Source organism: Zosterops lateralis, assembly GCF_965231275.1.
Source record: "Zosterops lateralis genome assembly, chromosome: 4".
Lineage (NCBI taxonomy): Eukaryota > Metazoa > Chordata > Aves > Passeriformes > Zosteropidae > Zosterops > Zosterops lateralis.
This window is the reverse complement of record NC_139765.1, coordinates 7,661,155-7,685,803: the sequence shown is the minus strand read 5'-3', so window position 1 is coordinate 7,685,803 and position 24,649 is coordinate 7,661,155. Positions and strand designations below refer to the sequence as shown.

The following is a 24,649-nucleotide window of genomic DNA, read 5'->3' as shown; positions in this document are numbered from 1 at the left end:
TTCAGAATCTCCTGAAGTTGGGACAAGGCTTCCCATTTCATTGGGATTTTACTGGGCTTTTGAGCAGAAATTTACACCCTTGCTCATCCTCTAGCTGGAGTATGTACTGGATGGACATTTGGCTGCCTTGCCTATTCCAGGTTTGGAAGGTTAAAGCATTTCAAGGGGACAGTGGATTTTGGGGGAGGTGAGGTGGAGACTTATTTGCAGTTTGCTGCCTTTATGCAAGCTGTGAATGTGCTGTGGGAATGTTCTCATAAAGTGTCAATATGGAGTAGCTGGCAGCACCTGAAGCTTCAACTCCTCTGTTTGGGCAACCTTGAAATAAAAGGCAAGAAAATGTAGATGGATCCACACAGCTTAAAGGAGTGTAAAAAATGATGAGACAACACCAGCAGTCATGAATAGCAGGGTCTCAGCATGGCAGCTGTCCAGTCACAGGGAGTTTTGTGAGCATCACAGGAGATACTAACCTTAAGGAGTATGTGAAGGTAGAAATGGGTATTGAAGAGTTCCTTTTCTCACACAAGAGAAAGTGTAAAGAACAAGAAGCTGATTTGTAACTGCAATCAATAAAGGCCTGTGGTTTTGTCAAACTGAGTGAAAAATTCAACCATTCAATAAAGTATCAGAGGCAGAAGTTTTTCTTTGTTCATGAGCACTGAAGTGTGTTCTTCCTTGCTCCTTTAGAACTGCAGAAAGATGAAATGGAGGATACACACTCAGAACAGGAAGGAACAATTCTGCCTCCACCAGCAGAGGATCCTGAGCTAAATATCAATCACCCATACTATGATGTTGCAAGACATGGCATCATCCAGTTGGCGGGTATGTTTGGGAACTCCTGTGGCTTTACCTTACCACACACATTATCACCTTTTCCTTACTGTACTCAAGGTGATTCATAGCAATCATGTTGGTGCTTTCAGCTTTCATCCTGAAAACAGCTGACTAGTAATATGTGAACTTAGTGCACTCATCTGTAGATGAATTATGAACCTAATATTTGAAATTAAATTGCTTTAAAATATAACTATAACAATATCGTATGATCTAAGGCCTAACTGTGACTGTAACACCTCTGTACTTCATTTGTGATAAGCTGTTTTGTTTGCCAAACAAGGAGTTATGCGGCCACACTTAATCATTTTTTGTTGTCTACCCTGCAAACGGTGTGCAGCCAAAGAAATATGGGTTAAATATATAAAAACTAAGAAAAGGCAGAAAGGAAACAGTTGACATGAATTTTAACTGCATTTATCAACTGGATTTCTCTTGTGATTTGGAGAGAAGTTATGGATACATAGCATAATTAAATATTGGATCCTTTAATATTTACAGTCACTTATTTTTAAAATATTCTGGCAACCTATAAGACATTCAGCCATATTTAGGATATAAAAAAAGCACCTCTTTACAATGTGCATTGCCTATATGTTTTTTTCCTTTTGGCTTATTTTTGGCATAAATGTGCTCGATAAAATAACATTAATAATCACAATCCTAAACTAAGGAAATTAACACGATAGGAAACAAATAGTGATATTTAATCTTCGTCCTAATGATGTCTAAGATTGGGTTGTATTGCATACATGTTTTATATTTTATATTTTGAGTACATAAGCCTGGGTTATGATTTTTCAGGAAGGTGATGGACCCAGGTTATAATACATAAATACCTTCCTGATATTGAGCCATAAACAGGATGACTCAGGTAAACATCAACTTTACCAAAACCAGTGCTCTAGGGCAGTGAAATCTATGGTAATTTGACTTCTGACTGAGAATGGGAAGAGGATTTTACCCATAATTAAGTCCAAACCTTTGGTGTACCTCTGGTTTAATTTCACTGGTGCAAATCTTGCCTGAACCTCTGATGGTTTTGTCCTTAGCACTGCAGTCTTTTGTAGAAGAAAAAAATTCTCTAGCCCAGAAAAGAGTGATCTTACCTGCAATTTCAGCCGGGAACACTTGATGAGGGTTTGCCAGTCTGCTGGACAATTAGAATGCAAAGCACAAGCCAGTGTTGTGCTTCAGACTCCTGTGGCTGCAGCCTCCAAAACAGTTCCAAGGTCAGGACCTCCCTACCCCACTGTTAATTGATATGGAGTCAGGTCTGACTGTTTTCAGGATTTACATTCAAGCAAAGAAAAAATGAGCTCGTCAGAAATCTTCTCTTCTTGGAAGATGACAGTCTCTTTGGAAAGAAATAGTTTTTAAATTATTTGTACCTAGTTTGTAATGGCTTTCGTACATTTGAGTAAGACAAAGTATGAGTTCAGTGTTTGAAATCATTGCTATGTTAAAGCAATTCAGGAAGCTGTTCATTCATTTTTTATTCATTGATTGAAAGACAATGAGATGTATTGCTTGATATGACTGAAGAAAAAAAAGAGTTGAGGTGAAAATATTTGCAGTAATTTATCCATCTTTTACAGGCATATAGTTTCCAACAGTTATTTAAAAAAAGACCAAACCCACACTAGAATTCCTTCTTGCTCTTCATAAATTAAAATTACTTATACCTAATTTCCCTAACAATAGCTTTGACTTATATGCAAAGGAGATCTTTTGAGTTGTATTCATACAGTATGAAAATATAATTTTAAAAAGAAAGAGAACATTTAAAAAAGATATAAACTTGATTAGACTTAGTTATGTCATGAATGCCAATGTGCAGCTGACAATTCTAAGCATATGTAAATGGAACAGGGCTATTATGCTGGTTCTTTTTATTTCTGTTTTGGGGGAGAAGTTTCAATCTCTTTGCCTGAAAGCAAACTCAGGATTATTTTACTTTGTGGCAAAAAGGAGGGGACATATAAGCATACCAGATTCATCAAACTTCCCTATTTTCTGTGGTTAGCTTCTATATTATAATTGCAGACAACTTTTTGCAGTTCCTTGTTTTGAATATGTGCTTATTTTGTAGGAGTCTGTTTTTACTGCTTGTGTTTTTATAAGCTGCTAGTGACATTCTTTTATGCATTAAATAGAAATTTTAATGGAATCCAAGTCCATGATTATTTTAAATCTTCATTTTCCTCCTTAGCCTTTTCTTGCTTTCCTATTTAAATTTAAATATTTCAGATATCCAGGTCTTCGTAGAGACTGTCCATAATTTTTTTCAAAGTCTAGTTGATTTTATGCCCCTTTTTGATTTTGAACCAGTGCAAAGTAAGTTTGTAATTTAGGTCTTTTAACGTGTATGGAGAAATTGTAGTGAATGATCTAATTAGCCTGAGGCACAAGTTCTAATAATTTTCAGTCATATCAGAGACAGCTTTGCTACTTCTTGCAATACCTTCAGGAGCAGATCTGTAGTCTGTAGATTGCAGTGTCACAGGAAAGGACTGTGTTTAAAGATTTTTTTTAAATTCTTCTTTAAAGGTTTACTTTGTTTAATTTTTGAATTTCCAAAGTATATTCCTGACACCAGTATTTCTGACTTTATTCCATGAGTACCCTTTTGGGTAAAAAGCAATAAATCAACTAGAGATACCCAAGACCTGGGCACATGTCACAAAGGAAGCTGAAGGCTCTGGTTCCTGACCTATCTGTAGCACAAGAACAGATTTTAATGTGGGCTTTGCACTTTGCAAAGCATGTCCAAATAATTTGGGTGTCTTCATGTGTTCCTCTTAGTAGCTACAAGAGAAGCTCCAAGGTAAAGCCTGTTATCTATGGAAAACATTTCCTGCTCTGGTGAAGAGGAAACTTAACTGAGTGATAGAAACTTTGGTTCAAATCCTTCAGGGAAAAGTTAAATTTGGATTTTCCAAGTTCTGCATGTGTTTTTCTCAGAATGTGAAAGGAAATAAATTCTTATTTACTTCATTTCTCTCTTTAAACATCAGACTGTAAGTTATAGCATCTTTTTTTAAGACAAAACTGAGTTAATGATATCAAAATATATGGACATGCTTTCTTGCTGACCTTGAAAAAATATAATGCATCTCCTTTAAACATCATTTCTTGAGCAAAAAGAATTGCTAAAATATATGATGACTTAAAGCCCCAAATTCAGATGTGAATGTGAATTTATTTTAGGTTTGTGTATCCTAGATCATTCTACACCTGAATAGACCTCATGTAACAGAAAAGCCTGGGCTATTTCCCCTTTACCAAGTCCATTTAAATTATATTCCATTTCTATTTGACTATTCTGTTGTTTCTTTGCTTTCCTTAGATTTTCTTTTATGCTTTCTGTGAATTATCAAAATAGTTGGTTTTGCATTACTGAAAGTGGTTTTGATGTTCAGTGCCCCTTTTCAAACTAGTCCTGAGACTCAGCCAGACAGAGCTGTAGGGACATTAGACAGGCTGACTTCAGGAATGGCTTTAACTCATCCTCATTTCAACTTACCTTCCATACCTTAAGAAGAGAACACATGAAATGTAAATAATTAATTACATTGGAAACCAAGCTGTCTCTTTGCTTTCATCTGATCCAAAAAATATGTCTTATTGCAAAGTATTTTCCTTATACAAAGTTTAAGAGAAAAAACTGCTCATGGAGAAGTCTTTGATGAGGTATCTTGGCTTTCTGAGGGGATTAAGCAGGTTCCTCATGTGGGAATTCTTCCTGAAAGTTTGCTTATAGTCATTCTTTTTTAGGAAGGCATACCTGGGTACATATAATTGTGATGTTGCATGCTCTTTAGTGGTGCTCAAGCTCCTTACTTAACCCAGGAGTCAGAATTTGTTTTCAATGTGGGAAGAAACATCAGGCCTTGTGGTATGGAAAAAAAACCCTTTGAGGAAGATAATAAAAATAAGTAGCCAACCAAAAAAAAAGAAGAGGAGAGAAGAGTCAGCCAGCAGAGAAATCTTTATTTTGTATAAAACTATAGGACTGGAGTAATAAGTACCAAAATTCAAGCTGAGATAGATCTTTAGAGGATGTTAAAGCAAATAGGAGAAGTTTCTTAGGTTTTTAAACTTTAAAAAAAGAAAGAAGTGATCTTCTGTGAAATAAGAGTGGGGTGGCTATCAAAGATAATCCAGGTGTAGCTGTCAAGCTAAATTATTATTTCATTGCTTTTTCTCAGTAAAGACAATAATGTGGATATTCATTAGGAAAGCTTTTTAAGTTGCCTGTGTGATCTTCATCTGAAATTTACCATATAATTCTTGTCACTAGGTAAAGACATGTTCAGGTTGGATCAGAATAGAGAACATCAATGTCAGGGGAGAGAGAGGTGTGACCTGTGTACAAGCAGTAGAGCATGGGCTGGGAGGGAATGTGGTTGTTGCCTGGAGTCCTTTGGGATGATAAATAGTGCTGAAGGAGAAGCACTGCTTCAGCTGAGAAGTGTTGTCACAAGAACAAATTTGTACAAATTGAAAATGGCTTTCGGACTGGAATTGAGAAAATGGGTTGCTAGTTGTCAGATCAGTAAGCAGGAGGAGCATGAAACAGAAAAACCCTAACTGGTTTTTAAGATAAAGCTTGACCAATCAGTGGAAGGATTATCTGGTGCACGTCCTTGTAATGACACAGAATTGGAATAGATAATGCAGCAGATGTCTCCTAGTCCATGTCCATATGTGAAAAGTAATTGCTACTCTCGTCTCTTCCCTCTCTTTTCCTCTTTTGGCACCTAAGATGGAATGGGTTTAAATAGATGCTGTCCTATCATGACTGTTGAACTGCACAAGGATAATAAAGGATTTTTCTTTTAGAGTGAAATATGTCAGGTGAGGACAACCACCTCTTCCTGAGCTGAATGATGGAAAACATGTGTTTGCAATGCTGGAAATGTTTTGTTTGTGCAGATCAAGTAGTTTGATGGTATAAGTTAGCATGGTTTAACATGTCTGAAGCTGTTCTACCTAGTTGCATAAAAATGCTCGTATGATTTTATGTATTCATTAGTTGATTCTGTTGCAGTTTAACTTCCCTTTTTTATTTGTTTATTTATTACAGCTACTTAATTGGGGGTGAAAGGGGAATAACAGAATTATAAATAATAACCCTATTTCTTGACTTTCTTGTCTTCAAAGTCAAACTTTGATGTTTCAGTAGTAATAGAAGCAAGATATTAAATATCCTTTAGTTAGAACATGGCAATTAGACCAAGAATGTATCAAATGTGATTAATTCAGTCTGTTTTCTGGAATGTTTCTGTATTGCTTTAAAAGGAATGGTGTCCTTCATGTAGACATAACTTAAAATCTTAACAGTTCACTGTCTTCAGTGCCAACTGACCTTTACCATGAGCATGACATAACCTCTGTTTGGCTTTCCATACAGTGGAACTTGGCTGTGTGATGGGCATGGCACAAACACCAGCCTTGTCTGTGCAGTGTGGGTGAAGCTGTCGTGAGTCAAAGAGCAAATGAAGTTGAGTGCAGCAATATGTGCTTTATCAGAAGGACTAAGGGATGTAAACCTACACATCTTTAGGTCAGGCAAATCGTTCTTGTATGCCTTGTTTGTTGTGTTTTAATGTGATCTCAGTGTAGCAGTGCTTCTCAAAGAGAGTATCTAAGAAAGCTTAATTGGTTAACACCATCCAGCTTACATGTGTGACAGAGCAGATGCCCAAAATGCTTCTATTCTAATCAATTCCAAAAATAAAGCATGAGGAGCTTGAAAACATGTTGTTTCCAAGACTACTAGGGAAAGCAGGCCTGTTTTCTTCCACAGCTGAATGCTCCAGGGGGACCTAAGTGTTCCCTGTCTGGAGCTGAGCAGCGCCACCACCATTTGCATATGACCTTCTGAGCTTTGCCCAGCTTTCTGCAGGTAACCTGTGACGGGGCAGTGAAATTTCACAGGGTATAATAGGAGATAGAGGTAGCCCCAAATATCAGAAGATCCATGCCATTCTTTCAGATACCTGAGGTCCCCATAGGTACCCGAATATTGTCTTTACTAACTGTTTTGTTTACCAGGTGAAGACAATTCTGGAAGGAAGGTGATTACCTTCAGTTGCTGCCGCATGCCCCCGTCCTACCAGCTCAATCACACGAGGTTGCTTGAGTAAGTTGCTTTTAATCTCCTGCATGGACTACTTCACACTTTATATAAGAACTTCTGTTAGCTTGCTTCCAGGGGAATGAGCTTTCAGGGAGGAGAAGCAATAGGCAAGGAGTGAAATGAAAAAAGGATGCAAGACCTACTAGTGTTAATATTACGTGAATGAGAAGTGGATTTAACTGCTGGTTAACTCACCTGGAGTCTGTACTAGAAGAAGCAATTCACTGTGTACTTGCTGTCTTGATTTTATTGACAAATTCTTATTGTGTTTAAAAGGAATAATTCATGATGTGGTCCAATGAAAGAGCAATTCTAGTAATTTAGTGCTGTGTACATATGTTCTCATGAATAGCTGTATTTGCTTTAATTTGCTATACTTTACCTAAATCACTCAGGAAGAGTGTTGTTTAGTTATTTGCATCTTAGTGGGGTTTCTGTTTCATAAAATTACCTGCATTACGTTCAGTACATTATGCTTAACATTTTCATATGCATATAATTTCAGGGTTTTTGTGTTAAAAGGGGTGCAAATATGTAAATTAACAACATTGTTCCCTTTAAACTTCCTGCAGCAAGGTACCAGAACATGTTTCTGCCTTGTAGTTTGTCACTGCAAGTTCTGTTTTGTCCTGAGAGTCCTGTCCTTATTAAGCATTTAAACCTATTTGGAGTTCTTGTACAGCCTCCATTGTTAAAATGCTCAAGCACCTTTCAAACACCACCACTGAAAAGGACGAAAATGATGTTGTTTCAAATTCTCAGAATTGGAGAGGGATTAAAAGACACGTTACTTAAGAAATTATTTTGAGAGTGTGTTGCTTTATTTTTTATGCTCTTCACAGCACATTTTGCTGTATCTTAGACCACATCAAGTTCACTTGGAAAATCTGTCCTAAGAGAGAACCGAAGGCAAGTGATGAATGTGAAGGTAGCAATATAGCTATCAAGTGATCTGGTTTTAGGTAATTAGATTCAGATATTGAATTCTGAGAAAAAGCTGCAGGAAAAGAGTGGGCCCTGATTACTAGGTATTTTCTGATGAAGTCACTTAAAGAATTGATTTGGTAAAGCTGTTGTAATGTCCCTGCAATTTTGTTACAGTCTTGGAACAGGTAATTGACTGTAGAAAAATACCAGTTATTATATGCCCCCAAAACACTCTGTTATTTTTAAAAATACATGTTTTCTGGGTGCAATGTAACAAGGAATTTACATGCTGCAAAATCAAACACAAGGCACTCTGTAACAATATCTCTTTAGATATATTTTAGTTTCAAACTCTCAAATTCTTGACTGACTGTCACTACTACTTCTTCTATTAAAATACCACAAATACCTAAATCAGGGATCAAAACAGCATTGTATTAATTGCAGTGGCAATCCTTTTCACAAGATACTTGCAGTCTAAGATTTACAGTATGCTGAGGGAACAAGATAAATGAGACTGTGGGAGTGCAGGGTGAGAAGTGAAGAGCTTTTCTATGCACAGGGAGATAGTCAAAGTGTTCTTCACACTTGCAGATAGTCACAGCCCAGTAAATGGCACATGGAACTATCTGCTTTATTGAGTGAAAAATCACTCACATACAATTAACAGCAATAGTCGGGGCTGTTGCAGAATAAGAAGACAGCATTGAGAATAGCATGAGAAATTTGAAATCTGACACAGCAAGAAATGAGGCTAGATTGCACTGCTCCATCATTGCTTTATTTGAGTCATTGAGCTGTGTAATAGGCCATCCTATGTTCTCAATTGTAGAAGAAAGGGAATGAAAATAATCTTAAAATGTACTGTAAAAGAATGAACACACAGCAATCTGCTTATAAAACATGCAGTACTGTTTCAAGATGGGATACATAGTGCAGTTCTTTAAATTCATTTTAAGGGATTTAAATTAAATTTAAGGGAAATGGTGTACAAACTCAGTCCTCACAATGCAAACAAGGGAAAGACAAATATATTCAAGAAGAGCAGTTTAACTAGGGGTAATGGATTTTTCAAAGATTTAGAAACTTTTAAATTGAGAGGAAAGCCCAAAACATATTCTTTATTGTTTTGAAAATGTAAAATGACATTATTTGCTTGTCTAAAAGGGAAGACATTACAAAGGCTGAGAAAAGCAAAATAAAAGATGCTTTTAGTTAAAATGCATCTCTTAAAACATTTCTTGGCAAACACAGTCCCATATTGCCTTCATTTTAAGTGATTCATGAGCACTATAGTTTTTGTAACTAAATATTTTCTTTAAAATTTCAGGCATTGCAATAATGTGGGGTTATTTGCCACTAGAACAAAACAAACTTCTTATATAAATATTTTGAAGCAAACATGAATTTGCAGTCATTAGCATTCTGTGCAAAAATAGTGCATTTTCTTTCCCAGTTACTGCTTCAAAAATCTCATACAGTAAACTATCTTAAAACCAAAATGTTGTCTTTCTCCTCAGGTACTTAAAGTACACTCTGGACCAGTATGTAGAGAATGATTATACAGTTGTGTACTTCCACTACGGCCTGAAGAGTCTGAATAAACCATCTCTGAAATGGTTACAAACAGCCTACAAGGAATTTGACAGGAAGTAAGTCTCTGAAAGGCTTGATTTGCTCTCTATAAAAGATCGTGTCATGTCTATAACTAACTTCCATGGAGGAAGCTAGGTGGATCTGTCCTGATCCACCCACAATTAACTGAGCTCACTTTGCCATTGCAAATTCTTATAATGATGTCAGTGCTGTTGGTTCTCCAAAGGTATGAAAAGCCATGGGGACAAAACCAAGATCTATGGTTGGAGCTTTGGAGTACTGGTGGCTACAGTTCAGGACTTCGTGGAGTAGTTGGTTTACGGTGTAGTTGAGGCCAAAGCTCTTGGATAAATTGCATTTTAATAGTGGAGACCAGAATTGTGATGTTTGTTCCCTGAAAGTGTGAAGTTGCCAATGGAGCAGCCAGTCTCTACTGAACTCAGTCTTTTACTTGTAAAGACTCTGGACCTTTTTTACTTTGGACCTTTTTTACTCTGGACCTTGTAACTTGTTTGTAAATTGGCCTCGGGAAGTTAACAACTGAATATGGGTAGTACAATGTAACTGTTCTTTCTAGGACTGGGAAAAGGAGAGGAAAGGCAAAGGTCTGTTATATTTTGTCTTTGACAAGAGGTCTGGACAGCAATACTGGGTTTTGACACGCACTGACAATTCCAGAACAAAGTATTGCACTGTTCTCCTTTTGGGAGATTCTTAAGCTGAATTTAGAGTTGTGTAAATGGGGAGAAGCAGCGCAAAACCAGTGTCTTTTTTGTTGGCTTTTTTTTTGTTGCTTACAAGTGCATGGTGAGACTCTCATTTATTCCAAAAATCTGTCTCTATTCCCCCACCCTGACCCAGAAAATGAATGGAACACAGAGGCTCAGGTCACTAGTCAGAACCTGTCATTTTATTAACAGCTGGAACTTCTTGGCACACTGTCATTGACAACTCAAAGCGAAATTCCCAGCCCAGCATGTATGGGGGACTGTACAAACCAAAGGGGGGAAAAAAACCCCAAAACAATACAAAATTTTCCCTTTTCAGACTTCTGGGGTCAAAGGAAAGGGAGGACAGATGAGAGTACAAAGGACGAAAGTAATTAGCCAGCATTATGAAAGCAAATGTTGAATAGAAGTAGTTTCAAAAGAATAGATCTTGCTTTGAAGGTTCGCAGCAGAGGCTCAGTAAAGTCTTTTGGACATTGTAATCTGGGAAACTGAAGAACATAAACTTCAAGGTGCAAAACAAAGTTAAAATAGAAACGTTAGTAAAACACTCAGGTGTTTTGTTAGTTTTTATTGTAGATTTTGGGCTCTTAGGTACAGTAGTGCCAGTTGCACAGGGATAAGTTGTTTGTTTGTGTGTGGCAGTGGCTTTGTGAACACACACAGTGCCTGTTTCATTCACAAGTGTACGAGCCCAATTAAAACCCAAAAGGAAAAATTCATGTAATTCCTGAGCTTCCTGATTCCCTTTTCCCCCTCTCAGCATAACCCATCACAAGAAGATTTTTCTTAAGAGTCCATGATCATATTTTTCCCTGATCCTTGTCCCTTCTGGGAAGAAAACTTGGCAAAGTAATAAGCAAAACACTATATATAAATGCAGGATATTCCAATACACATCTCTCAATTCCATTTTGCAATACTATTGAATAAAAGAAGAGTCTTTTTGTGCCACCTGGTTTCCATTTCAGTTTCAGCCAACTAGAATCTATTGTTTAGATATCATGAAATGGCACTGTAGAATCAAGCAAAGCAATTATGAAGGAAGGTTTTGTTTCATACAAAAGGGACAGTGCATTATCAAATGACTAGAAGTTGGCTTCACCTTTAGTAATTTACCAGCAAAGCAGGACAAAAATAGTGGTAAAATTAAAGAATTAGGTATAAATCCTGTATCTGAAAATGTTACATTTTTTCCCAACATGAAAGTCCTGCAAGCAGAAAAGAAAAGGATATGAAAAAAGTAATGCTTTTAATCAAAGGTTTCTTTATAGATCCTTCATTCTCCTATCAGTATTTTTTTCAAATTGCCTTATTTCTCTTCTGTCTCCCTGATATTAAATCTGTGAGACAGCAGACACTGGTTAGGAACATAATAGTTAATTTGGCCTATTGTCAAAACTGACCACTTTTTAAAATTGACTTTTGTTTGTTTGATTGGGTGGTGTTTTTTTTTCATTTTACATTCAATTTCTTCTGAATTAGGTCTTTTTCATGTACTCGAAAAGAATACTGTGTAATATGCCTGTAATAATAACTTGCCATTCAATTGTAGCTATTCAGTTCTACCATCTCCAGCATTTAACGTTTTTCTAACAATTTCATTTTCTTTTCCTAGGTATAAGAAAAACCTCAAAGCACTCTATGTTGTCCATCCAACCAACTTCATAAAAATCCTCTGGAATATCTTTAAACCTCTTATAAGGTACTTGGCTGTTCATTGAACACATTATTCCCATTTAGTTCAAGGATGGTTTGTTCTCTAATAAGTTGCTTTTAAAAAGGCTTGAAATAAAAATATGTCAGGTAACAGCCCAGTACCCATTTAAACTCTTGAACTAACAAGTAAGGTGAGCTTAAGCTTGGAAATGAATAGGGTAGAGTTCTTTTCTCTCTAAGAAAAGGGAGCTTCAATTCCTAGTAGTTTTACTGGTATGTTAAAGTAAATATAGCTTTTAAAGCATGGTTATTCTGTGGACTATGAATGACTTTTTTGTTGTGTTTGACAGCACTTAGGGGAATGGAACTGTGTGCATGGCTGGAATTACTGGGTGGTGCAGTAAAGTGGATGATGAAAGATCAACCTTTGGGCTGATCAGAAGTGTTGGGATGAATAGGACTGACACTACTTATGTTCCCAAAGTTAATGGATAATCCCTGAAGTGCCCATAGGAGTTTGAAAAGGAGGATATAATGGTAAAGATGATGTGTTTTACTGGGTATTCTTTTCTTTTGCATGGTAAAAATTGGTGCTACCTCCAAGGAACCACCAGCAATGGGCAGACAGTGCTAAGGGCAAGAATGGTGGGGCTTGCTGAGCTTCTGCTTCACAACTTCTGTCACGTTCAAAGAAATTTTGATGTTTTTCAAATCATATTATGAATATTCTTGGGGCTGCAGGGTGGAAACAGCTTATCTTGAGAAGCCAGAATGAGCCAGACAAAAATTTCCACTAGAGAAACTTGCAATCAGTTCAGGTGCTGAGTGCTAAAAAGCTGATAAAGTAGAAAAGGGAAATTTTAACTTCTAGACAGATCAACTAAGGTGCATGTGAAATTTTTTTTAAAAGTAAATTATAGCTAAAAATCATTTCAGAATATGCTGTTCTTGAAGCAAGAAGATGAGCTCTAGGTCTTTATTTTAACTGGCAGTAAAATAAATGTCACTGATTGAGGACACAGAGCAGTGTTGTGAAAACTGTGACAGAAGCAGGATGTCCAGTACTTGATGGTGTCTCAGGAATGAAGATAGATTTATTTTTGTTATTGGTTTGTTTATTCCTCTTTAACTTTAGGATGGGTATGGAAACTGTCTAGGAAAAAAAAAAAATGTAAACAAAAAAAAAATTAACAAAACCCAACAATTAACCCAATTCTTGATGGACAAGAAAAAAATTCTTGATGGGTGTGACAATACTCTGGTGAAACCATCTTCATTCTCAGAGTTAGCTGAGAGCTCCTTGGGATCAGCTCCAAGCAAATGCTTTTGGGATACCAGTGATTTTCAGCCTGTGCATGTTAATTCTCTCAGTGGAGCCATAGGTGGACAACAGTGGTAATATTTGACTTACAGCAATAATTGCCTGCTAATTCTTAAAAAATATGAGTTTACAGGTACCCATTACAAACACTCATTTTCCCTGGATCTTCCTATGTCTAAGTTGGTATTTTTGTTGAAAGTATGACACACTGGCAGTTGAAAAATGAGTGATCCTGATACATGTAAGCATTCATGTCTAGCATAAATAATTAATACCAATGCCTCCTGTCATCTTAGATGCATTCTCATCTTGACCTTCTGATCACCCTGTTTCCATCACAGTTGGTTATTTCTGTTTGTATTTGACTTTTACCACTATGCACCTGGATACTTGTTTTGAGTGCAACTTAGTAACACTCTACTCTGTTTTATAAATCTGTGACCAACAGCCACAGAGCTATTTGTACACAGGGACTGACAAAATTGAAATTGTGAGTAAACTCTAAAAAGATCCACAAGCCAGAAAGCAGCAATCAGCTGAAGCTAGGGAAAAACCCTCTTTACTGCTTAAAATGGCTTAATAGCCAATCATGCCTTTGCTTTTCAGGTTGACTGTAGTTTGGGTTTGTCAAAAAAGTTTGGGTTACTAAATACGAAACAGCCCATGTACATTTTGTCTAAATAATCCTTTCATCGAAAACTAACACTTATTCCTATTGTTAATTTACTAGAGTAGTACAATTTAAAATTTTTTCATAGTACCTTTTCATTCCAGTTTAGACTAATCTTATTTTAGCAGATCATGCTGTTAAGTGTCAATACTAATCCAGTTCACAAAAACAAGGGAGAAAAACCCTGTAGACTTTCTGTTTCCTAGATTTGCTGAATTAGAGCCCAAACTCGTTTGTAGATAGTGTTGCCAATAAAAATAGCAGGTGTAAAATAGATTTCATTATTAAGAGGCATGTATTTATTTTTCAGTGGTCTGTTAGTACATTTGGTACCTGTTAACACATGGCCTCATTTCTTTTACATGACAATATATTTGCTAACAACTGGATAAATGACAGAGTTATTTGAAGGAAGCATTTTAGCATACTTTCATTTGGTAGTATTTAAGAAAATGTAAATACTTGAAATCTTTCAACTTCCTGAAGTTGATTGATCTTCTTTCCAGTCCTGAAAGAAACGAGCAAGAAGGTAATGTGTCAAGTCAAGAGTATTTTCTCCAAAGTGCAAGATAACTGTAGGAAGACCAAATTTCTATGAGCTAACAGAACCTGCTATGAAAATAATATACATTTAGGTGGCAGTGGTGATGTAGCATTTTATTCCTAATTGCCCATGACTTTTTTACCTATTGTGGGTTCTGTGACGTGTCCTCTATTACCAGAGGTGATTACTTACAGAGTTGTGTGCTCAGCTGTGGCTTAGAGAGGATGTTGGAAGTTCGGGCTCTTTTGGGTAAAAGACACTCTGGGGAGCTCTGAAATTGTGCACGCCCAAGATGATATTCCTCGTGTGTTCCAAAATTCCTGGTGGCAAAATTGGGAGAGGTGACTGTTTGTTCCATGCACCGCTAGAGGGAGCATGTGCATGTGGATTGGACAGTCCAGGGATAAACTCGTCCATGCCAGAGTTTTTCCTCAATTTTACTAAGGAAGGAAGTTGCAGCAAAGTAGACTTTTTACCATCAGTACCTGCTATTTTTGTTGACACTTCATTATAGTCCAAATATTTTGTGTTGTGGAAAAATAAGACATTATTTCGGATCGTATGTATAAACGTGTCCCTGACCCTTGTTGGAACACCTTGGCTGGTAGAGTTGTGTATTCTGGCTGAAACTTAAGATCTAACTGATGAAACTTGGAGTTTCAAATTCGGAAGTCTGTTTTGTACTACTTCTAGGAAAAAAAAAAATAGTATTCCTGGTGTTTCCTTGAAGCTCTCCAGCCCTTTTCAAAAAGGGTAAAGCTGATGGCCCAGCACTTCAAGGGCTATACACTATCAATGCTTTGAAAATTTTACCTGTTGCTTAACTACTCTGTAATTTAATTCTACAGCCCCATTATTTTGTCTTTTTGTAGAGTGGAATACCTACATAATGCAAACGTTGTTCTGTTGGCTGGGTAACATTCTCTCAAAGGTTAACAGTTTTTTCAGTGAGCTTTCTAATGCTGTGTGAAACCTAGTTTCCAGTGTCTTTTAAAGAGATGTTTTTCATATCTGTGCAAATCACAAAACATTCAGATGAAAGTCAGTTATTTTTATTCAAATCAGACTCTCAGGCATGCACTGTATGTGTTTGATCATATGAAATGAAATATATCTTCTGTCTCCTGCTGCTTCAATTACAATCTAATTTTGAGTTGCATCAGCACTTACATTTTTGTAGAATTAGAAATGAAACCCTTTATAAATGTTCTTCCCGTGCTAATTTTTATACTACTTTGTGGTTTTCTGTTGGTTTGTTTTTTTGGGTTTTTTTTTTAGCCACAAGTTTGGGAAAAAGATCACCTACTTGAACTATTTAGCTGACCTGGGACAACATCTCAAATATGACCAGTTAAATATCCCTCAAGAAGTTATCCGGTATGTGGCAAATTTCATATCCATTGCCTCACTTTTTTTCTCAGGTGGAGTTGCACTGTATTCCAAGAGGAATCTATTTCTTCAGTGATTAAAAGTAATTTACCTGTTTATACTGGGTTGCATTAATTCTGAAAGCTGCATTGCAATCACAGACATATTGAAATGCATCAGGTGTATTTGGAAAAACTCCATCTCTGTCATGGAGCATTTTCTTAATATGATTGCTACTTCTGTGTGAGTGTTAGCAAAACCAATCTATATGTCATTGCTGCTTGTGAGCATCATACCATTTTCTTGAGCAAAACTGTAGTCCTGACCTCTTTCCTTTCGTATTGCAACAGATTGAGTTCCTTTTATGAAAGGCATTCCCAGCCAGCAAAGTGTTGATTGATTTTAAACTTTATGGATGTGTCTATTGTTAGTGGATCCATTATGTTTGTGTGGTGTGTATTTGGGTGTGTTAGGGAGAAGAAGCATTTGAGGGTGGATGGGAGATGAAAAGGAAAAGAACTGCACAGGGCTGGGCTAGTCAGTCAGTATTAGTATCAATAAGTCTTTCTAACATGGTGCTTTACATGGAAACGCTTTGATGTACTGACAGAAAGTGATTTTATGTCACTGCTGAATGAAAGTAACTGGAAGCTTTGATTATGAGTGTTACTGATGCCTGGTGGCTTTTTACACACCTTTTGTGTAAATATGGGATAACAGAAAATACCTTAGAGCTCTGAGGTTATAAATTGGATTGCATGGCTGCCAAAGAAAAGGGAGTTGTAATTTGAGGAGCAAAAGTGTTTGAGTTTTGCTGTTAAATTATAGTGTGATTCTATTTTTTGGACACATTTATTAGTATGCTCCACTGGCTGAAGTAAAAAGGCTCTTCTGTGTCTTAAGTATTCCACCACAAACACTACTTAAAAATGTCCTCATGCTGAAATTCTGTAAGACAAGGTTCTGTAAGACTTGCAGCATGTACACTATGGTCAGGAGATCAGCATCATGAGCAATACTTTTAGTTCACAATCTGTCATCTGCAGGGCACAGAGTATCACTGAAATCTTGCTTTTTTTGCAGACATGATGAAAATCTTTGGAGGAAACAGAAGGGAAAACTTCCACCAGTGGTTAAGGTCCCTCCACCACGGCCACCTCTGCCTACCCAGCAGTTTGGAGTCAGCCTGCAATAGTAAGCCATAAGATTCCTAAAATATGTGATTTATGTACCCTGCAGCTTTCTGGAATGTGCATATTCACCTGTTCAGACTCCTTGCAAATAATTTTTTGTTAAATGTTTATTTCTCTTTCTCTTTAAAAGCCACTAAACTATGAGGCCAGACAATAGGATTTATAAATTCAGGACAGGTCTCACAGTCCCTGACCTGCCTGATGTTCATGTTACAGTATCTTTAGGGTAGTCAATGCTATCATGGTTGCACAACTTTTCATGGTGGACAAAAAATGTGCCAGAGCTCCAAGCTGATGTGTTGCTGGTGGATGCTGACAGTCTGAGCGTGTTTTGGAGATGTTTAGATTATGGATAGCCAAGGCAAAACAGAGCTTGAGGCTCAACAGTGGCTGCATAAAGATATAATGGATGCTTGAAACTTTATACATTGTTGTTTTGTTGCTCACACATTATCTTGATGTTTTATGAAATGCCTAAAACCATGCCCTTCCAGAAATGCCCTGATAGCTGTTTGCATAGATTGCAGCACTGTCTGTTATGTGGTATAAAAAATTACTTACTTTACATGAGGGATGGGATGGCAATAGAGCTTGCAAGATTCAATTTAATAAAAGACAACAACAAAAAAAAGACCACAAAACCTAGTTTCCTACCCACAGTAATTTCTGTCATCTTTCTGTTCTTCTCAAAACCAGCTAAAGAATATTTTTCACATTCAGCAAAGAAAATTTAGGCTATCTGGTACATGCATTTTTTTCAAACTTCCTTCTACCCACAGTCTACTTTTCTGATTCTAATGATTCAGCTGAAAATGAGATTCAAAACAGTTTTTTTTTTTTTTCTCTAGTTCAGTGTTAAGCATTAGTCCTTTCTAGAAGACATGAAATTAGTACAATCAGTATCTATTGTGAAAAAGCTACTATTAGATTAACTTTTATGTTTATAAACTCTTTAGAGTTCAGCCTAATACTTGAAACATGGCTGAGTCATTTCCCTAATTCAGAGGATATCTTTCAGGTGGGCTCTACTGGGCCATTAAGGACAATGTTTCATGCCATGTTTTATTCACTCTTGCAGAACAGATGGTGTAGCATCACCACTTAAAATTACAAACAAACAAATCCCATGTAACTTCTAAATTAGAAATAAATTAATTAATTTAGACTATGTTTGTAAAGAAAGGTAAAAGTGGAGGAGAGGAAATAATGTGTGTTGAAAGCTTTTAAAATCTGAAGGGAAAAAAATGGTATGAACTTTCATCTTGAGGAATGAATTGCTTTTGCTTATTCCCTCTCCTTTTATATTCTCTATAGACTGTGGTGGCAAAATAGGATTGATCTCCCACCTGTCTGGCAAAGGGGCAGGTTTGAAAGCTTCTCCTGGTTGAGAGGCTTTTCTCTTTCCATGAAGAGATCTACAGGAGGACTGATTTTATTTTTATATTAGCTGGTGGGAAGACGTGGGCTGTGCATTTAGTTGCAGTTAGTAAAAATTGCACTGTCAGGGAAGCTGCCCAGGTAAAGCTCCTGTCATTAAAGGACAGCTTCTCTGTGGAGTCTTTCTTTAGTTTAAGAATAGAAATTATAAGGCACATAGGCCTGAGACATCGTATTCAGTATTTCCAGGATGGTGACTTTTATTCAGTCAGTAAAAAGTGTGTGAATGGGCTTCATCCAAAGCCCTCCTTGGTGGCCTCATTTTGCTGAGGTGTTTGATAATGGAATCCCAGTGATGCCTGGCTCTGGAAGGTGGTAAAGCCACCTCATTTAGAACGTGCCTCCCTAGAAACAGCAGGCAATGCTGTCTCTGCTTCCTCTTGTAACTTGTAACTTTTTTATCAGTTTATATTGGTTAATGCATTTGCTTTCATGACCTATAATTAAAAACTAGAAGAGCAGAAAGGGCCTAAACATTGGTTCAGAATATCTCACTTTTGTCCAACACGTGGGAGGGAAAAAATCCCATTTTGTTACGACAGCAAAGTGAAGCTGATGGAAGTTTCCATTTAGACAGGGATAAATCAATGAGTTTCTAAGACCAGTACCTTGCCTTGGAGAAATCTTTTAACTCACAATGACATTTTTAACCTTGTAGAGTTGGATTTTCAAAATTATGTAAGGCAACTGGGCATGTAAAAATCACGGAGGATCTGTGAGGACTGGGAATATAATTCTTGGTAGTGTAATCTATACAGAATTTGGTTTAATTTATAAGTGACCAGGAGGGCTTATTATCTGGTTAATTCAAAACTTTTCTTCTCTATGTTAGCCCCATCCACTCAGGATGCAAAATATAAACAAAGAAATTAATAATTGACTCTGTGGGCCAAGCAGCATCGTTGTTCTGTGCTGTATTTTCAGGAAACTCTGACTCTGATAAACCCCTGTTGCTGCACTTGATTGTCTCTCTCATCAAGGAAGGTCACAGCTGAGCTCAAATACAGCACATAGGGTTGACCTTGACTAGCTATTGACATTGTTCTGTTTTATCTGATTAGTTTTTAAATCTAAAATTAAATATCTTTGGTGAGAAGACAGGAAATGTTTTCCTTTTCTATCTAATGCTATGGATGGGGGAAAGGTGACAGAGAAAATGTTAAAAATTGCCACAACTGTACAGCTTTTACAAATGTTTATGATAAGTGCTTTTCTTTTGGTCATAATCTTTCTGGTTGTCCATGCTGTGTATGCATGACCAGGGAGGAGGAATGCATTCTAAACCAAACCTCCACGGGCCTCAGCAGGGAGAAAATGAAAGGGAAAGGAAAAGCAAAGATAGAGAAATCAGCCAAGAATACCTAATGACATTTCAATGCTATGTGTGGGAAACTGTCTGCTGTCTAGAAATGAGTCACTGGGTGTTAACATGTTACAGGAATTGATCATGTATCCTACAGTGAGAAGTCCTTCTCCTTGGCTTTTCTGTGTTTACCAGAATAGATCTCTCAGGAATCTGACATTGCTGTGATATGACTGAGATCTGTGAATCATTTCCAGAAGCTGTGCTGAGCACTGTAGAAATGCTCTGTTATGTTCATCACTTAAGCAGAAAGGATAAGAAAATACCTCATTTCAAATTGCCTATAGCACTGCCTAATCCCCAGTGACAGTTTGCATTATCCAGCTCATCCCACTGTCCTGGACAAGGCAGGAGAAACATGGATTGCTTGGCAGGATCCAAAAGTAGAGGACAGAGGTGTCATTTCATTGATCTTTGAGCTGGCCTGATTAGCATTAACTGAAGTAATGTCCCAATCATTTTAAGTCACTTGAGGTCCAGTGAAGTGAAAGCTCCATCCCACAATGTGAAATGCTCTGAAAATGCACATCCCAGCTCAGCCCAGTGCTGCAGAAACAGAGCAATCCTTTGCATGTCACTGTCAGGGAATAAATACCCTATTCTATTTAGGGTAGAATATAAATAACTATATTTATATAGGTATTTATACCTATATAAATAGGTATATTTATATACCTATATTTGTAAATACCGTTTTTCTTCAGAACCTTGTTCATTTCACTGAGAACAGAATCTTTCCTTCAAGTGAAACTGGAATCCTGTAGAAAATGGTAAAAGTGTAGAAACTATACAACTGTGCCTTTTTTTCCCTAGAAAAAAGAAATATGATGTGTAGGGTTTACTATTACAAATTATAGCCTAGTTATTTGTTTTACCTCTCTGACAGATATACTAGTTCTCGACAGGAGCAACAGCTGTAAATAATCAGTTTGCTATTTATACACTGAAACAGGAAACACGTTTATGGGTAACAATAATAATTAGAGAACATTTTTAAAAAGCTGCTGGGTTGCTATTTGGTTCCTCTGGAGTGAGCAGCTGTAAGAAAGCAAATGCAATCAGTGCAACTTTAGAGAGGCTGAGAATGGATTCCATGAGCTTAAATTGTCAATAATAAAGATGTAACAGCTTCCAAGCACATTAAAGTCTTGATGATGTTCCCATTTAAGTGAGTTAGGCTTTTGCCTAATTTTAATAAAAGCTGCTCTGGGTGTTTAGGGTTTAAATACATGAAATAAAATCCTTTGACACACAAGGAGTATGTTAGAGCTCCTAATTTAGAAAAGCTAAAATTAATGTAAATTTCTTCCCCCTTACTTTGATTTTGCTGCAGGCTTTTCCTCACTGGCATCTGGAACATTGGCCTCAGTCCTGACCTCGTCTCCCACCCCCTGTTCTTCTTTAGTCCCTTCCTGGGAGATATCATTACACTGGGGATTTCAACTTTGTTTGCTGTGCAGAGACCACAGAACTTCCTTCCTGATGTGGTTTATTAGCAAGATTAGTTTATTAATGGGGCTGCACAGTCACTGTGTGTTTTATTCCATGTTGCTTCTCTGAGGACTGGGTCATGAACTTGGTCCTGGTGGCAGGAGCTTCTCTCATCAGTGAGTTTTTTTGGGGGAGTACTCAGAGCCTCTGGTTTATCTCTCAGAGGTCTGTGGTAATGGGGAACATTGAGGTGGGACTTGGTCTTACAAGTCAGGTCATAAATATTTCTTCTGGCCATTATCCTGCCATTATGATGCTGCAGAGAATCATTGCTCCAGCAGGTCTGGCACTGTTTTGTATTGAAATTAATGGTGCCTTGCCAATGTGTAAGGATAAGAAGTTGGATGGCTTCACCTAAAGATTATACTTGCAAGCAGCAGCAAATAATGATAATTTCTAGTGTATAAAAGACCATACTTTAGGATTATCTGAGTTAAATTAATTCCTTGCTGTTAGTATTTTCTTTTCTGTAAGTGTGTTGCATACATTATAGAATTTATTTGGTCAAATGTCTGAGACTGTCACATTGTGAACATGGTTTGTGAAATTCGGCTATATTTTTAAAGCAAAATTTCTGTGTTTGTTTACAGCAAGGAAAATTCCCCTTTCCTAGTTCATGTTATGTGTAGATACAGGAGTGTCCACAAAGTAATATTAATCCACACATAGAGCATTATCGAATTTTATACACTTTAGATTCTGATATGAGTATTTTGTTGAAAAAGAACAGCCAATGGATTGATTTTCAGTAGGGCTCACAGAAGTGCTTTGGGCTTATGTCATACAAACTTGACAGAGGGCCAGAGCTTTCCCAGATACTGCAAGCTTTTAAAAATCATTGCTTAAAAGGATAGAAACTACAGCAGGAATTCAGTTTTCTCTTGCCTTTGGTATCTGGTGCATCAGTTAGTGTTTAGATGGTGAGTAGTTATGGGCTGCTCCTTACCTTATGAAGAAATATGAGACACAGTGGTGAGAGGGGAAAACACTCTGTAAGGGAAGTGAGATTGTATAAGGAAATAATCTTTGATTACCAAGATGTGGAAAGAGGTAGGACAGAGGATAGAAATCTATAGCAGCAAAGAACAACTTCATTAGTTCTGCAGCTTCCTTTAAAACAACAGATTGGTCTAATATTTGAAGTAGTAGAGAGAGCTCTGTGGGGTGTATCAATGTGTTTATTACAATCCCAGAACAACTTGCAGTGTTTTCTGTAGCACATGGGGAAGTGATGCACAAACTGTAGTATGGGAGAATCTGAATAACATAACAGAGATACAGACTTTAGTGCCTGGGAAGAGGTTGGATGGTGAAAGTAGGAAAGAGGAGGAGTAGGACTGGGTGGGCAGTGAAACTGTGAATGGAAGACATTGTACTACTCAGTGACAGCATTGTGTCCCTGGAGTGATGAATGGAATCAAAATATTTGATGGCTTAATAACCAAATAGCATGAAATGAATTCCCATGTCAGTTCATGAGTAAGAGAGGCAAAACCACAGAGTCATTCAGCATCTAAGGCACAATCTTGCTCTGAGTCTTCCAGTTGGAGGATCCCCTCACTGCTCCTGTATGCAAAGCTAGGAGTGACCAATCTCTTGAGCATGGAGACCCAAAGTTAACCAATTTGCTCATCTTCTAACTCTTGGCAAACATAGGGAATGAAACAAATGGGGGAGAGATTTGACAATTTCCATATCCCTCTGTGCTGACTTAGTTGCTGTAGCATTCCTTTTGAAGTAGCTTTTACATGTCGTATAAACACAAAACATAATATTGGATTGCTCTTTCCATGCAATGATGTTACAGAAGTTGTATCAAATACAACTCTAGTTATTATCAGTTAATTTATACTGATAAAGCAATTAGTTAGCCTAGACAGAAAGAGAAGAAATCACAGTACTTGGAAAAGAAAAAGGCCTTAAGAATCATTCTCTTCTGCAGCTGGAACTTCAGCTGGTAGCACAAAGTCTACTTTAAAATCTGAGGTTGGTCTGTTATTTTGTTGTTGATTACTAGAAAGTGTAGCAGAATGCTCAGTAGATACTGATCATCTCTTTTGCCAAACTGCCAAAACCTTTTTTTTATATATAATAAGGAAGATAATTACAGAATTTTCTGTTGTCTAGATCCAAAAAAATGCTTGATATTTTTGCCTCGACTGTTCACTCACAAAAGGGAAAGAAACCTAATTTCAAATAATTAAAACCATTAATAATCTCACTTCTTTGCTTTGCTTTCAAAATAAATAGTACAATACCCTTTAAATTATACATACACTGTGGCTTAAAAAGAAACAAGTTTGCATGATAAAAGTTTCGTGAACTTGCAGCATCCCTTGACCAAGACTTAACTTGAAGCATTTGCTGTGAGCTCCTTCCTTGCCTGGAAACCCTGTTCCACCAACAGTGTCCAACCAAATCCCATCAGAGGTGCCACCATCAGCCTGTTGTGCTTAAACACAGCTCAGCTGGGACATGCCAAGGGCAGAGAACTGAATTAAGCAAAACTCTCTCAAGCAGGGAGAAAGTATGCTTGGAATATCATTCTGCTGCTCTGTCCTTGCTTCCCTTTCAGCCCAGCAAATGGCACTTATTAATTTCTGGGCATAGGGGCAGTTAAACAGCCTCCCTGGCAAGAAATAAGTGTCACTGGTTTCAGTTTTTCATTCAGTGCCTGTTGGAGTTCTAAAGAAATCTCTTCTTTGCTAAAGGTGCCTTCACTTGTGAAATTTAAAATTTATTGTAAATGTGCTCTCAGATTTCTCCCAGGGTTTTGCTCAGACTGTTCTGTCTTTTGAGTCTTTGTCTATAAATGCCATTTAAAGGATGTTACTTTTTCTTTTTCTTTTTTTTTTTCTTCCCTGACAGTATAAAGGACAAAAATAAAGGCGAACTAATCCCCCCAGTAATGAAGGAAACTGTATCCTATCTAAAAAGTAAAGGTGAGTTCTGTGTCAAAAAAGAATGTTTTTTAATGAAACTATTTAACAGTCAGTATTTAACACTCCATGCCTGATACAGCAGAGATTACAGTTACACAGGATATGTTTATATCTTGAAAACTGGAGTGGCGATTGGGTACTATCATGAGAGGATGGAAAATGATTATTATCAGATTATTGTCTGATTAAAAAAAAAAAAAAAGTCTGATACTGTCTTATTAAAAAAACAAAAAAAAAAAAAACAAAACAAAAACAAAAACAAAAAAGAAAGAAAGAAAAAAAACAAACAAAAAAACAAACCAAAAACAAACAAACAAACAAACCCAAAACAAAACAAAACAAAACAAAAAAAAAAAAAAAAACCAAAAAAAACCCCCAAGCACTAAATAAGTTTGGTTTTTTTTCTCTTAGGATTAGTTAGGAAA

The 24,649-nt window shown here is 37.0% G+C and overlaps 1 protein-coding gene across 3 annotated transcripts in view; it reads left to right on the top strand.

Annotated features, from left to right (window-relative positions):
• ARHGAP8 (Rho GTPase activating protein 8) overlaps positions 1 to 24,649 on the top strand; it is a 54,598-nt gene that overhangs the window by 13,382 nt on the left and 16,567 nt on the right. For 2 of the 3 annotated variants that reach the window (XM_083859334.1, XM_083859335.1), the window contains 7 exons: positions 691 to 828; positions 6,901 to 6,988; positions 9,433 to 9,564; positions 11,855 to 11,941; positions 15,709 to 15,807; positions 16,882 to 16,992; positions 24,151 to 24,224. In XM_083859334.1, the coding sequence (XP_083715460.1) occupies positions 691 to 828; positions 6,901 to 6,988; positions 9,433 to 9,564; positions 11,855 to 11,941; positions 15,709 to 15,807; positions 16,882 to 16,992; positions 24,151 to 24,224 (729 nt within the window). Of the gene's footprint in view, positions 1 to 690; positions 829 to 6,755; positions 6,803 to 6,900; positions 6,989 to 9,432; positions 9,565 to 11,854; positions 11,942 to 15,708; positions 15,808 to 16,881; positions 16,993 to 24,150; positions 24,225 to 24,649 lie in introns of those variants that run through there. The other variant, XM_083859336.1, reaches the window with a different exon arrangement.